Here is a 16196-nt window from a genome sequence, read left to right as displayed (position 1 = left end):
GTCAGACTCACGCCATGGGGCAGTACGATCCACATAAGTCTTTAACGCTCTCACAGGGCAAAGACTTAGATCCCCAGACTCCGCCGCAGCAGGAGAAAAAGCCTCCAGGACCACCTGCTGAAAGCGAAAGGGATAGATGCGACCTATGGACATAATTAGGCCTTGGTCGCAACAACACTTCCACAGAGTCTGTGCTATAAAAGTCAGGATTTATCCGGAACAATTCCAAGGGCTCAAACAGATGCCCTGATAAACCATGCAACACAATGGAAAAACCCATGAAGGGACCCGCACGGGGCGGAAAGGCCTCAGCCGTCGCGCACCCTGTATGAACGAGAAACAGTGGATGACGGCCCACTGAGGCACCATTTATATATTCGTGGTAAGCTGAATGGCTGCCACGTAAACCTTAGGGTAGCTGGTGTCACTCCATCCGAAAAACGTTCCTGAAGGAACTCCAGTACTGACGCCACTGGGCAGTAAACTGGATCCATATTATGAGTTTCACACCAGGCCGTAAACAGTCTCCACTTGAAAGCATATAAGCGTCTCGTAGAAGCTGCTCTAGAATTCAGTATAGTCTCGGTAGTTTCAGCAGAAAGACCGGGACATATGAACTCACTCCGCTCAGAGGCCACGCCCACAGATTCCATAGATCTGGCCTCAGGTGCCAAATCAGTCCCTGTGCTTGTGATAATAAATCCTGTCTGAGGGGAATCTCCCATGGAGAGCCCGCTAACAGATTGATCAGATCCACAAACCACGGCTGTGTGTGTGCCACCGCGGAGCCACCAGCAGCAGCTGTTCCACCCTGTCCACCCGTATTCTGCATAATACAGCCGAAATCAGACAGATTGGGGGAAAACGCATACAAACTGGTCCTGGGCCAGTTGTGGGCTAATGCATCCAAGCCCAGGGGTGCTGGAGGGCATAGGGAGAACCAAAGCGGGTAATGCGCAGTCGTGTTTGACGCAAACAATTCCACTTCGCTTCCCCGAAAATCTGCCATAGGAGACTCACCGTTTGGGGGTGCAATCCCCACTCCGCTTGCTCCAGAGTCCGCCTGGATAGCAAATTCGCTCCAAAGTCCAACGTCCGGGGACATGAACAGCTCGGATCGATAGAATTTAGTTCTGAAAACAAAGAACACGTTTCGCCAGCCTGCACAGGGGGCGTAAGAATAATCCTCTCTGATGATTCAGGTATGACACAACCGCTGTGTTGTCTGATCTGAGCAGCACACGACAGCCGATCAGCAGATTCGAGAAATACTGGAGAGCCAGAAAAACAGCCAGTAATTTCAACCTGTTTATGTGCCAACTCCCTTGACAAACAGCTCCCCAGTCGGTCAAAGACGCATCCGTCGTGACAGTCTCTCGGGAAGCGCAAATCCCCAGCCGGACTCCGGTCAGGAGAATTCAGTCAGGAGAATTCGGTTGACATACATATTTTTAGCGACATCACACATCGCCGTGTCACCGGAATCGTCCGATGCGGAGACAACAGGGTGAAACATTCCATACGTAAGCCCAGGCTGTTAAATGATTCAGCACAAGATCCCCATGAGAAATACTGATACGCTTTGCTCTCTAAAGCGAATCTGAGGAACTTCCTGAGTGCAAGATTCAGATGGTGTAAATCCAGAATGGGTCGTAATCCGTCAGTGTTTTTTTTTTTTTTTTTTTTTTTTACCACAAAATGACAGCTGTAAATAACCCCGCCTCCATCTGAGAGGGGTGTACTTCCTCTATAGCCCCTTTGCTCAGCAGAGTTGACATCTCCTGTCGCAGCACCGCTATTTCCATCGGCTTCGCCACCGTGGAAAGAATTCTGCGGAAAGGAGGCGGGCCTTATTGAAACCGAATGGTGTATCCATGACAAATCGTGCGTAACACCCATAGAGAAATGTCGGGCAAGCGTTCACACACGGCCGAGACCATACTAGCGGTCTCAAAATTTCCGCTTCCTGCAACGCTGTCATACATGTTAAAATATCCGGGCACGAAAAGCTTGTGGCGTTCGTGCACAGGGGAAGTGTATGTATAAGAGCCGTTGCGTCTCGTTGTGTATAATCCTGAAACGTGTCCACGGCAGGAATTAGGCCAACAGATTGAACATCGGGCTTTGCCGCTAGCGAAAACGGTGGCTGTGCGAGCCGTCATAAATGGGTCGTCTGTGCAGGACCCTTGAATCGCCCCTCGAATTCTGAAAGCTGGATTGCGCAGAGTGTCTGAGGGAACGTTTGGCATTACAGCTCAATCCAATGCTGCTCGAAGCACCGTTTGCTGCGAGGCAAACAATGTAGAATGTGGGGACTGCAGTGAGAGGGTTAGATGTGCATAGCAATCCAACAGCACTCTCTGGTGGAGGGCACAGTCCCTGGCAAGCATTAAGGAAAACGCATGCGTCAAACTCGCTGCGTTTCGTTGTGTATAATCCTGAAGCGTATCCACGGCAGGATTTAATCCAACAAGATAAACATTGGGCCACGCTGCTAGCGAGAACGCGGCAGCTGTGTGAGCCGTCATACACTGGCCATCTTTGCCAGCCTCCGCGCCGTCCCTCAAACTCTGAAGGCTGGATTGTGCAGAGTGTCTGAGGGGGCGCTCGAATGAAAGCTCAGTTCAATGACGCTCGAGGTGCCTTTGCTGCGAGACAGTCAATGTTAGAGAACATGAAGGAAAACGCATGCATCAAACTCGCTGCGTTTCGTTGTGTATAATCCTGAAGCGTATCCACGGCAGGATTTAATCCAACAAGATAAACATTGGGCCACGCTGCTAGCGAGAACGCGGCAGCTGTGCGAGCTGTCATACACTGGCCATCTTTGCCAGCCTCCGCGCCGTCCCTCAAACTCTGAAGACTGGATTGTGCAGAGTGTCTTGAGGGGGCGCGCGAATGATAGCTCAGTTAAATGACGCTCGAGGAGCCTTTGCTGCGAGACAGTCAAATGTTAGAGTGTGGAAACTGCAGTGAGAGGCTTAGATGTGCATTAGCAGTCCAACAGCGCTCTCTGGAGGCGGGCACAGTCCTAAGCAAACATGAAGGAAAAACGCATGCGTCACATTCGCTGCGTTTCGTTGTGTATAATCCTGAAGCGTATCCACGGCAGGATTTAGTCCAACAAGATAAACATCGGGCCACGCTGCTAGCGAGAACGCGGCGGCTGTGTGAACCGTCATACGTTGGCCATCTTTGTCAGCCTCCGCGCCGTCCCTCAAACTCTGAAGACTGGATTGTGCAGAGTGTCTGAGGGGGCGCGCGAATGATGGCTCAGTTCAATGACGCTCGAGGTGCCCTTGCTGCGAGACAGTCAAAGTTAGAGTATGTGGACTGCAGTGAGAGGGTAGATGTGCATTAGCAGTCTAACAGCACTCTCAGTGAAGGGCATAGTCCCTGGCATATTAACATGAAGAAAAGCGTGTGCGTCAAACTCGCTGCGTTTCGTTGTATATAATCCTGAAGCGTATCCACGGCAGGATTCAATCCAACAAGATAACATCGGGCCAAGCCGCTAGCGAAAACGCGGCGGCTGTGTGAGCCGTAATCAACCATTGAAGAGCAAAACTGTTGATTAACGCGCTCGAGTGGGGGAGAGCGAGCACATGGAACTCCAGTGCATCACTGTATTCATAGTCAAGCCGCACATATCGCCCCTAACCAACACCTCGTGCGGGGCCTCGGCGACCGCAGAAGCGAAACGGTGGGGGTTAGACGCGAGGCGACTTAAGAAATACACTCCAGAGCGCGGATACTTCCTATTGGCGTTAGTGCACAGGGGAAGTGTATGCATATTTTACTGTAGCCATAGGCTATCAAGGAGAGAACCTGTAGAGAGGCTGCAACGAACCTCTCATAAGTGCCTCCTCGTGATAACCCATCATACGGCTCCTACCTTTCGTTGACTCATCGCGTCCGCGGAGAGGAGTATACTGCTCGTAGATGATCGCTGAGAACGCGAGATAATAGGGCACAGAAGATTCGCTTCGTACTGAAGGAATGAAATCTGAGGTAAATGGCGCGTGGCACCAGGTATATATATGCTTACGCATGCTGGGCGGTGCCACGCGCTATTTGGCCAATAAGATTGGCGGGATGGAATAGGGCTTCAGACATTCGTCACACCGAAGGTGTTCCCATACGTGGTGACGTCACCGCAGCATCGAAGTGACCTATGAAAGGGAAGCGAAATGATGATGCTTTATTCTTGAGACTTGGGACTTCAGAGTTAAAAACAGTTGTTTGTAAGTATTAAACTTACGTTATTGTATGTCATAAATAAAAACCTGTAACTGTAATTCTAGTACTTGTGATACTGTTTCTCAGTACTAAGTGCATATTGAATGTATGGTAGTTCGATAAATATAATATAAATTATGTAAAGGTTTAAGATTATGAACATATATATGGCAGTTCAACAGATATTAATAAGCTATATAAAATTAACTAATGAATGAAGTCTAACCCGTTGCATAATGCATGCTGTGACTAATGATCTAACTATGCTTTTCATAAGTATATACTGAATAAACTTGTTCATGTCAGGTTTAACTTGACTTCATATTAATCACTGTCAGGAAAGGATCGATCCCTAGAACAGAAATCGAACCTGAAACTTACAGAAGTGCTCACAAACATATGTTGCCTATTAAAATGGATAAACCACCGTGTTCACCAAGGTAAGTCAATTATTTAGTATTATTTTAGTTTTGATTTCAAAATGTCAAGCTACTTTTGTCATCCTAGATATTATGCTGCCACAGTGTTTTATTTTAAATTGACTAAACCTATAAGCAAAACAATAGCCATTTTTTTCTGATACAGTCATACTTGCTCAGGAGAGCCCCCTTTAGGCTGTAATGACACTGCATCAGGTCTTGTGGACACCAAAGTTAAAAATAAAACTGGGAAGAAGAAAAAGCAGAAAAAGAGACAAAGTGTCCCATCCCAAATGAAAACAGCCAATGAGTGCTCTCAGGTCACTGTTGAAGAGCAGTCATCGTCCTCACAACTCCTGCTTGAGAGCCCTGAAAACAAGTCTGCAGGATCAAAGCATACCCGAAAAACAAGAAATCAATCTATTTCTCCTGCAAGTTCATCTCATCAAGATAAAACCCAGAATGCAAAGCAAACATCACCTCTCTTTACCTGTGACCAGTCAACCCAGACAGAGGCTTCCCAACTCCAGTCTGTCCAAACACAGTCAACACAAACCCCTCCGATCCAGGATACACACACACCATCAACAGAATGCAAGTCCACCCAGACAATACAGTCTAGTTTTTCGCTGCAACAGGCATACTGGGGAAGATCTTTCACTGAACAGTCAGCTGATGAGCAGAAAACCCAGTCCAGTCATCTGACACTCTTATGCTGGAATATAGATGGTCTGGATACAGATAATGTCTTTGAGCGGGCCAAAGGTTTGCTTTCACACTTAGGAAAGTAAGTGTTACTATTGTTTTTTTTAGAATGCAAATTTCTTTAGATAACATTTTAATACAATATGTTAACACTGTAATACAATGTCCAAACATTAATACAATGTGGATAGGTTTCTTATGCACAGATTTAATGATGAATAAATTAAATATGTTTGTGTTGAATAGCATTTTTAAATCATGGTTTAGGTCAGGTTTAGGAAGTTTAGAGAGCATAATAGTGTTTGTTTAATTAATATTATGAAGTGGCTCATTTTTACAATACCAGTGGCACTAAACAGAATTTATTTTTAAAAATTATGATTTTCAAATAATCAGTTTTCCCTGAACACTCCCGTTTGTCATTGGTTAGACAAACAAGTAGTCCTGCCCTAAACTTGTTGAGCCAGTGTTACTATATACTAATAGATATGCTCAATGAAACAATTAATGTTTTGAACCTACAAATAAGTGACTTGTTTTCTTTTCATATTATGTTGAAATAAGTATTTTAACATTAATGGCATTGCGCACTTCATGTCCACATCATTTAGTACTCTGAATTAACTAAAAATACTTAATGTATTACAAAACCACTTACAAAAAGACTTGAATGAATGAGTTACCAAGTTATGATTTTTAACGCAGGTACCGTGCAGATGTTGTACTGTTGCAAGAGCTGGTTCCTGGTAGTTGGAAGATTTTAAAGGACATTATGAAAGATTATCAGTTTTTGCAAGGTATGTCAATAATTGCATGATACAATATATACATAAATAGTGTTTCTGGTATGAATCTTAGATCATTTTGCGTTTCAGGCAGTGAAGATGGCTATTTCACTGGCATTTTGCTCAGAAAGGACAGAGTGCAGTTCCTCCAGAGCAATATTGTGAAGTACCCCACCACAGAGATGGGTAGAAACCTGCTAATAGCACATGTGGGTTTTTGTTATGCCTTTTCCTTTTGAGCTTATTTATAATGAAATGGTCATACAGAATTTAAATATTTCACTTTCTGTTTCTGTTAACATGTTTATTTAGGCAAGCTTTTTAGGCCATCCACTATGCATTATGACATCTCATCTGGAGAGCTGTAAGGCAAGCTCTCAAGAACGCTTGAATCAGCTGCGTAGAGTCTGGAAATGGATGAAAGAGGCTCCACAGGACCACACAGTTATATTTGGAGGAGATACCAACCTTAGAGATTGGGAGGTTGTGTATGATACTAACACATGTTTGCCCTGACGTCCTCAATCTCAATAATGAGTTTGTTTGACGTGTTTATTATGACAGGTAAAGAAGCTCGGGGGGCTGCCGGATGGTATCTCTGATGTGTGGGAGATGCTGGGTGAGCCGGAGGAAAGCAGATACACCTGGGACACATCCATCAATGATAACAAAGAAATCCCTAATTCTATACGCCTGAGATTTGACAGACTCTTTCTCAGAGCAACCGCAGAGGGTGCCAAACTACAGCCAGAAAGCATGACCCTAATCGGTCTAGAGAAGCTGAAGTGTGACTATTTCATCAGCGATCACTGGGGCATCCTTTGTACTTTCATATTTGGAGCATCAGAAGAGCAGTGTGTCACTGACTGATTTTTTTAATGGCCTGCACTTGATTATATGAATGGGTTGTTAAAGGGATAGTTCACACAGAAATTAAAATTCTGTCATTAATTACTCACCCTCATGTTGTTCCAAACCCATAAGACCTTCATTCATCTTTGGAACACAAATTAAGATATTTTTGAAGAAATCCAAGAGCTATCTGACTCACCATAGACAGCAATGTAACGGAAATGTTCCCAGACCCAGAAACATAGTAAGGAAATCGATAAAATAGTCGACATCGGTGGTTCAACCACAGTTTTACGAAGCTACGAGAATACTTTTTGTGTACATTAATCCAACAATTCTTCTCCTCCAAATCACATACTCTGTCATTTGAACTACAAGTTTAAATGACAGAATTTTCATTTTAGGGTAAACTATCCCTTTAATGGCTTAATATTATATAGTTATATAGCTTTTTAAACAAATCACTGTTGATGTGAACTCTGAACTAGGTTTAAATGGTCTCTGATAATCATAAACTGTTGGGAGAATAACCGGTTGTGCAACAATATATACTTATAGGGGAAACCAGGGCTATTTGTCACACTTTCTGCTCCAGTAATTCAGTACTTATTTCTTTATACTACTGTATCTGACGTCTTGCCTACAAAAAGAGCCACCACAAACATTCAGTTTGTTTGGGAATATTGCCTAGGAAAAAAATATATAGTTCACTATACACACTGAACGTGTGACAACATGCCATTAGGAGTGGAAAGAAACCTGCTATTAAATAGCCTATTACTGGATTTTAAACAAAATTTAAACAATGATGAAAATCAAACCATTGTTTTGGCTAACAAATATTGTGAATAAAATTGTGTAATATCAACAATCCTTAATTTGCAAGATTCTTCCCTTATTTTTCCACCAGAGGGAGCTCAAAGGACAGAATATACAGTTTCATGCTGTGCCTGAGAACATAAAACCTAAAAAAAGCACTATTATTTATTTTGTTCATTTATTTTAATTCATAATATTCAGAGGTTTAGAACAGTTTAGAACAGAGTATGTAGTGTTACATAGCATATATGATTACTTCTAATGGTTTTATGTTTACATCTAAGGTTGTTGGAAAGGCCGAGTCATGTGCGCATGCGCTTTTTACTGTCAGTCATCGTCAGCAGAGAGCGGGACTGTCTGAGCGGGACTTTACAAGCAAGACTGTGTGTGCAAAGTGCGTCAATAAATATATACCATAAACACACACATCTAAATACTTTAAGCAACCTGTGTACTGCTGTTCTGTGCATAGCCAAAACTGTCAACAATAAACCTCCTTTGCATCGAACTGATCGAATCCATTGTGTTCTGATCGACACCCCATTGAGGAAAGCTAGAAATAATAAATCTTCACCTATTACAGTCCAATACTTCTATCGAATAAAAGGTCCTTCGAGCCGGATCTGGCATTCCTTATGGACAAAGAATTGATCAGTATCACTATGCAACCTGAAGAAGCATCTTCACAGATTGTCAGACCAAAACGTCAAGTTCATCTTCCTGCTTACCTAAGAGATTATGATCTTACGACAGTACATCATAGAGCAGGCAGCCAACCGGTATCGCCTCACACAATACAGCATACACAGTGGCTTGGAGATGCTGCAGTTTACATCTCTTCACCTTCTACCAGAGGAATGAGTCCTATAAGTCAAGGTCCATGGGACACAGTGGATGAATAGTCGCCCATAGTCGGGGAAAGGGATCCTTTTATCCAAGGAATGGATAATATAGAACTGCAACAACCTAGCGCCAGCTACGCTCCAGTGCAGCCAGTTAATAGTCCTCAGACTTCTCCATATCATCGGCCATGGGAAAAACATCAGTCCACGCCGTTGCCAAGTACATCTTTCCCTGGACAGGATAGACTCCTCCCACATCCTGGAACGGCATCCTACAATCCACACTCCATGGTGTCTACATCTTTGCCCCCACCTACCTATGGTAAGCATCGCCAGACAGACTACACAACAGCGTCACCTCTAAAGCCACACCAGCCCCTTCCTGCCACAACAGGTGACTCTAAAATGTTAGACATTTTGGGAACAATGATGGGTGAGCTTCAGATAATGAAAGATCAGATCTTAGCGGCGGCACCTACTAAATCACATATTCGGCCCACCATGGGTGGTGAACATGCTGGCCATGATTTCCCTTCCTGGCAACATGCTGAAAACCCAACTCACCCTCTTTATCAGAGAACAGCTCTTCCTATGCCGGGCCTCCAAACAGATACTCCTGTCCCTCACTGGCATTCAAGGACATTGTATAAGTCCCCTAGAGAGTCTTTAGATTACCCTACACAGGTGCGTTCTCAGTCCCAGCAACCCACAGGGCCACAGTTAGTACACAGAGATCCTTATGCCTCTAACCTGAATCCCGTAAGACAAGAAACCACTTACCGAGGTCCAGTGCCAACCATACCCAACTTTTGTACTAAGGACCCCAGTGAGTTTACTCGTTTAAAGATAGCTCTTGAGAACCTTCTACCATCAGATGCCACAGAGCTGTTCCGGTACCAAATCTTGCTGGATCATTTGAAGCTAGATGAAGCTCGTCTGGTGGCAGATTCCTATCTCAATTCACCATTTCCGTACTCTGCTACCATGGCTGCTCTCAATGAAAGGTTTGGCCAGCCTCACAAGTTGGCACTCAAGAAGATTGCCAAAGTGATGGATTCCCCAGATATTCGACGAGGAGATACTGAGGCCTTTGACAAATTTGCTTTACAGATTAGGGCTTTGGTGGGTATGTTGGAAACTCTTGGAGACGAAGGTGAAGCCGAGCTTCGTTGTGGGTCACATGTAGAGAGGCTGCTGAGTAAGTTACCTGCTGAAATGAGATCAGGATTCCGAAGACAGATGTACCACCGTCCTGGGTCTGTGTATAACCTTCGTGAATTTTCACAGTGGCTCCAGTATGAGGCCTGGTGTCAAAGCAGTGAGACACAGATCAGTTACAAGAGCCAGAGACCAGAACGCTGGAGAGAAACCAAACCCACTGCCCGTTCAGCTACCATCCTTCATGGAGTGGACAACATTGCCACAAAGATACCCTCAGCACCGTCTCAAGTTAGACCAGTTAAAGTGGAGAAACCTAAACTCCCACCTAGAGCTTTTTGTCCTTACTGCGATAACGAGGACCATTATCTTAGTCAATTTCCCACTTTTAAGTCCTTTGATAAACAGCAAATGATTGAATGGATCCAGACCAATCATCGTTGTTGGCGCTGTGGACGTGCACACCAAGCAGCCCAGTGCACACTCAAGAAGCCTTGTAGCATCTGCAAAGGGAAGCACTTACAAATCTTGCATGAGGTCAACACAAAGAGTACCAGAGAAGGTTCTTGCCTTGTTAGTTCAACCACTGAGACTCTGTACTTGGACAGACCCACCGACTGCAGGAGTGTTCTCCTAAAGGTCATCCGGGTCTTGCTGCGCTATGGAGGCAAGACGCTCGACACCTATGCTGTCATGGATGATGGGTCCGAGCACACTATTCTTCTTCCTGATGCCGCCCATGAGCTTGGTATACAAGGTCAAGCCGAAAACATAGCCTTACGGACCATCCGCCAAGATGTGCAGACCATCAGTAGAACCACGGTTACCTTCCACATATCTCCTGCCACTCAACCACAGAAGACCTTTAAGATCAATGCAGCATTCACTGCGAAACGTCTTGGTCTGGCCGATTACTCCTATCCTGTCAGTTTGTTGAAGTACAAGCATCTCAAAGATCTCCCCCTGCAGGCCTTTGAAAGAGTGAGTCCTTTACTTCTCATCGGAGCTGATAACACCCATCTAATCACACCAATTGCACCTGTCCGAATTGGTCCACTTGGTGGTCCGGCCGCCATAAAGACAAGGCTAGGATGGACACTGCAGGGACCAGCCAAGATCTTGGAGACCAAGTTGCAGCCACAGCAGTGCCTTTTCCTGTCTCTCACCCCTGCGGAACTAGAACTCAAAAGAGATGTTGAAAGGCTATGGCAACTTGATGTTTTGCCTTTCCGTTGCGAAAAGCAGGTGACAAGGTCCAGGGAGGACCAGGATGCCATTAACCTCTTAGAGACCAGGACAACTCGCGTGGAGGTGAATGGAATATTACGTTACGCGACACCCTTGTTGCGCAGAAAGGCTTCACCCTCCTTTAGTGCTCCGAAAGAGGCTGTGGTTCCAAGTCTCCGGAGTATGGAACGACAACTAACCCAAAATCCAGAGAAAGCAGCCGTGTACAATGCTGAAATTGAAAAGCTGGAACTGAATGGAGCAGTTACCAAACTCTCAGCTGCTGCAAGCACTATGGCAGGGGAGACCTGGTATATCCCGCACCACTTAGTCAGCCACAATGATAAGGACCGTATTGTGTTCAATTGCTCTTTCCAATATAAAGGACTGAACCTCAATGATTCCTTGATGCCTGGTCCAACCTTGAGCCCTTCTCTGTTAGGTGTTCTACTTCGTTTCAGAGAGCATTGTGTTGCTATCAGCGGTGATATACGTGGAATGTTCCACCAAGTTCTGCTCTTACCTGAGGACAAACCCCTCCTGCGCTTTCTCTGGCGTGGCATGAGACGCGGCGATCCCCCTGACGTCTATGAACGGCAGGTGCTGCCGTTCGGAACCACGTGCAGTCCCTGCTGTGCATCCTTCGCCCTCCAAAGACATGTCTCATCGCACAGCACAGCGGATGAAGATGTGAGACATTCTGTGGAACGCTGCTTTTATGTGGATAACTGTCTACAGAGCTTCCCATCTGCTCAAGAGGCACGGCAGTTACTAGACAAACTTCATAAGCTGCTAGCGTCCGGAGGGTTTGATATCCGTCAATGGGCCAGCAACGTGCAAGAAGTCGTCAGTCACTTGCCACCAGAAGCCAGATCTCCCAAACTAGAGTTGTGGCTTTCACAGAATAAAGAAGACCCACGTGAATCCACCTTGGGACTGAATTGGCACTGTGAGTCGGACCACCTAGGATTTAAGCATAGACCTGTTACTTACAGTGCTCTGACGATGCGGAACATATATCGTGTGTTAGCAAGTCAGTATGACCCCCTTGGTGTCATTCTTCCTTTCACCACACGAGCCAAGGTGATTGTTCAACAGCTCTGGATTAAGAACAGGAACTGGGATGATCCACAACTTCCCGATGATCTTCAGCAGGCATGGAGGTTGTGGGAAGCTGAGCTTCAGTGCTTACCTCTTGTAGTACTCCCTAGGTGCTACATTCCATCCAGCATGGACAACTCAGAGATCACTCGGGAAATCCATATCTTCACCGATGCTTCTGAGAAGGCTTATGGGGCAGTCGCTTACCTTCGCTCAGAAGATCCATGCGGGAAGGTACACCTTTCATTCCTCATGGCCCGATCACGTGTTGCCCCACGTAAGCAGTGCTCAATTCCTAGACTGGAGCTGTGTGCTGCTCTAATAGGAGCGCAGATGGCCAAGCTGGCTGAAAATGAGCTCACCTTGAAGATCCAGAAGGTCACTTTCTGGACAGATTCAACAACTGTCCTCCACTGGTTACATTCCGAATCCTGCCGCTTCAAGGTGTTTGTGGGCACTAGGGTGGCAGAGATTCAAGAATTGACTGACCTTAAAGGGTGGAATTACATTGACTCTGTCAGGAACCCTGCGGATGATCTTACCCGTGGTAAGAGCCTTAAGGACCTTATTGAACCCAATCGTTGGATCCAAGGGCCAAAATTCCTCCTCCAACCTCAGAGTACTTGGCCAGCACCACCAGTTGTGCACAGCTTAGTGCCTGATGATGCTACGGAATTAAAGCAAAGTGCCTTCTGTGGCGTGGTTAACTCAGCAGCAGTGACAGCAGATGGTAGTAAGTTTAGTAGCTAGAAAAAAGACTTGGTCGAAGCAGTAGCACAGGAGTTGCACGGGGCGGCAGAACAAAGTGGCTCCCCTCCAGCCAGTGCTTACCAAAAGGCAGAACTGACCGCACTGAGACAGGTCCAGATGGATAGTTTTCATGAAGATTACCATCTGTTGAAGAGTGGTAAACCTGTTCGTTCTAGCAGCCGCTTACTTTGTCTCTCCCCAGAGTTCGACAGAACCGGTGTGGTAATACGGGTTGGAGGACGATTAAGGCGGGTGGAAGGATTAGACCCAAGCACAGTACACCCTATTGTGTTGGATTCCAGTCACCCTAACACTCAGCTACTCATAAAGGAATATGATGCTCGCCTTTGCCATCCAGGACCAGAGCGAGTGTTTGCGGAGCTCCGTCGAAATGTGTGGATACTGAAAGGGAGAGAAGCAGTGAGAAAGCACCAGCGAACATGTCTTGAATGCTGTAAATGGAGGTCGAAGCCAGCCTCCCAGAAGATGGTTGATCTCCCTCCACCACGACTTCGGTTGTTCAAGCCTGCTTTTCATTCAACCGGAATGGACTGCTTTGGACCTCTTCTGGTCAAAATAGGTCGTCGGACGGAGAAGCGGTGGGGACTTTTATTTAAGTGCTTGACCACCCGGGCGGTGCACCTTGAGGTGCTGACATCTATAGATAGTGATGCCTTTCTCATGGCACTACGTCGGTTTATAGGTCGCCGTGGAAAACCTGCAGAGTTATACTCGGACCAAGGCACCAACTTCCGAGGTGGTGAGAGAGAGCTTAGAGAAGCCTTCAGTCAGCTCCGTGGTGATCTGCAACAGCAGCTAGCGAAGCAACAAATTAGCTTTCGTTTCAATCCTCCAGCTGCTCCACACTTTGGAGGGGTGTGGGAACGTGAGATTCGTTCAGTAAAGGCTGCACTTTATACAACCCTGGGCTCAGAATCAGTAACCGAAAAAGTGCTTCAAACTGTCCTCATAGAGATTGAGGCCATCCTCAACTCCAAACCTCTTGGTTACGTTTCAGCAGACATTGCTGATGCAGATCCGATCACCCCGAACTGCCTTCTAATGGGGCGGCCGGATGGGTCCCTACCCCAAGTCATATATCCAGTGTCTGAGCTCCTAGGAAGACAGAGATGGAGAACATTCCCAAGTATTGTCTGACAGATTCTGGACGGCCTTCATAAAGTATTACTTACCTGACATGCAGGCCAGGGGAAAGTGGCAGAATCCATCAGTAGACATCAAACCCGGGACAGTTGTCATGCTTGTTGACCCTCAGTTACCCCGTTCATTGTGGCAGATCGGGAGAGTGCTTAATGTCTTTCCGGGGGTTGATAATCGAGTTCGAACAGTCGAGGTGCAGATTAAGGACAAAGTCTACACAAGACCCATCGCTCGACTGATTGTTCTTCCGGAGATCCGAGATGAAGTTGATAAAAGCCACACTAGTGACTAACGGTAGTCCCTATAGTGTCGGCCTTTCAATGGAGCAAATTTGTAACCAAATTTGGGGGCGGCTTTGTTGGAAAGGCCGAGTCATGTGCGCATGCGCTTTTTACTGTCAGTCATCGTCAGCAGAGAGCGGGACTGTATGAGCGGGAGTGTACAAGCAAGACTGTGTGTGCAAAGTGCGTCAATAAATATATACCATAAACACACACATCTAAATACTTTAAGCAACCTGTGTACTGCTGTTCTGTGCATAGCCAAAACTGTCAACAATAAACCTCCTTTGCATCGAACTGATCGAATCCATTGTGTTCTGATCGACACCCCATTGAGGAAAGCTAGAAATAATAAATCTTCACCTATTACAGTCCAATACTTCTATCGAATAAAGGTAGTCATCAACCACAGATTTAGGATTACTACCTATTTTTGAGACCAGTATAATTTGGCAGCATTGCCACATATAGTTTAAATTGACAATGAGGTGTAAAATAATGACATTTAAGACTGTATGCATTTTGATTCAATGCAGTGAACTGCTGAAAATCGGACAAATATTTTACGCAGTAAAGGGATCAATGTTCTGTCACGCTAATCTATTTGTTTCATTCTCACAGAATAAGATGAATTAACTGCCATATTATCTCTATATAAAGTATTTAATTACACGTTGAATGCTAAAGTATTCAAAAGACTGTTTGTGTGCAGCAGCATAATGGATTATCATACAACAAACCTTTCTGAACACCTGGAGTTAGCAATGCCTCAGTACAGGGTTTTTTTTTTCTTGGATTTTGGGATTCCTATTTCCATATCATGCAGGAGTTTGGTCATGATTACCACCAGCAAGACCAAAAATAACATCTGGGCTGGACTGATGTGCCTAGTGACAGCAGTACAGTTACAGGGAATAACATATTTGAGGGTTACAGAATCAGCCATCTTGGGTTCTTTTATAGCATTTTCCTTTTTTGACACGTTGATTCACTTCTTGATACTTTTTGCATAACTTATCCTCCACTTTTTACTTGCAGAGTCTAAACATCATGTTGTGCTGAGTTCATTTAAATAAAGGCCTTTTCAGCAGTTTTTCCCCTGTTCACTGACACAACAGCAGGGGTCATGGCAAAAAACAGCGAGCCTGACATCAATGGACATATCAGCATACATTATTATAAAACACTTACACTGACAGTAAATTTATTATAAATATTTTCTAAAGTGGTCACAGTTTGTGAAGTGTCATTACTGCAAAACCCAGCGTGTAACCAGAGAATACTAAGAGGAGACATGGTGTGCTGTAAAAAGTGTTTTCAGCTGATTTTGTTTTACCTTAAAGGGAAAGTTCACTCAAAAGGAAACTTCTGTCATCATTTACTCACCCTTGTGTTTTTCCAAAATGTTGGATTTTTTTTTCTTCAATGGAACATAAATGACAATATTTAGCAAAAAATAGCTGTTTGTCCATATAATGTCTGGTTCCCATGTTCTTCAAAATGTATGTTCCACAAAAGAAATAAATATATAAATACAAGTTTAGAACATTTTTTTTTATCCCTTTACCATCTGTACTTGAATTAATACTTAAAAAAATTAAAAAATTAAGTAACCTAACATAAATTCATATTTTGGCTTCTGGATCCATTGGTTCAAGGTCACATATGACTGAACTTGATTTTTGACTTGCTCCTATAGTTCATCACCATCCTTTTACAAACAAGATGATCCTAATGCACATGCCAGTTCCCTAATTCATCAGTGTCAATGTCAGGCAAATGCTGATGACCTGAAGAACATAATTCACAGTCTCGAGTTAAAGCAAAATATGACAAATGACTGCCACATTATCTGGG

The 16196-nt window shown here is 44.8% G+C and overlaps 1 protein-coding gene across 2 annotated transcripts; it reads left to right on the top strand.

Moving 5' to 3' along the window:
* Nucleotides 1-4203: 4203 nt before the first annotated feature.
* Nucleotides 4204-7873, top strand: LOC132157815 (tyrosyl-DNA phosphodiesterase 2-like). 2 transcript variants are annotated; one of them, XM_059567087.1, is made up of 7 exons: nucleotides 4204-4244; nucleotides 4546-4679; nucleotides 4825-5445; nucleotides 6069-6160; nucleotides 6239-6357; nucleotides 6461-6631; nucleotides 6713-7873. In XM_059567087.1, the coding sequence occupies exons 2-7, from the start codon at nucleotides 4639-4641 to the stop codon at nucleotides 7016-7018; spliced, it is 1350 nt and encodes a 449-aa protein (XP_059423070.1). In that variant the 5' UTR covers nucleotides 4204-4244; nucleotides 4546-4638; the 3' UTR covers nucleotides 7019-7873. The 2 variants fall into 2 exon arrangements, with proteins under 2 accessions (XP_059423070.1, XP_059423071.1); XM_059567088.1 differs by having other exon boundaries at nucleotides 4210-4244; nucleotides 4578-4679.
* The last annotated feature ends 8323 nt before the right edge of the window (nucleotides 7874-16196 follow it).

This window comes from Carassius carassius, chromosome 15, assembly GCF_963082965.1.
Source record: "Carassius carassius chromosome 15, fCarCar2.1, whole genome shotgun sequence".
In the NCBI taxonomy this organism is placed as follows: domain Eukaryota; kingdom Metazoa; phylum Chordata; class Actinopteri; order Cypriniformes; family Cyprinidae; genus Carassius; species Carassius carassius.
This window is presented reverse-complemented; position numbering and strand designations above follow the sequence as displayed.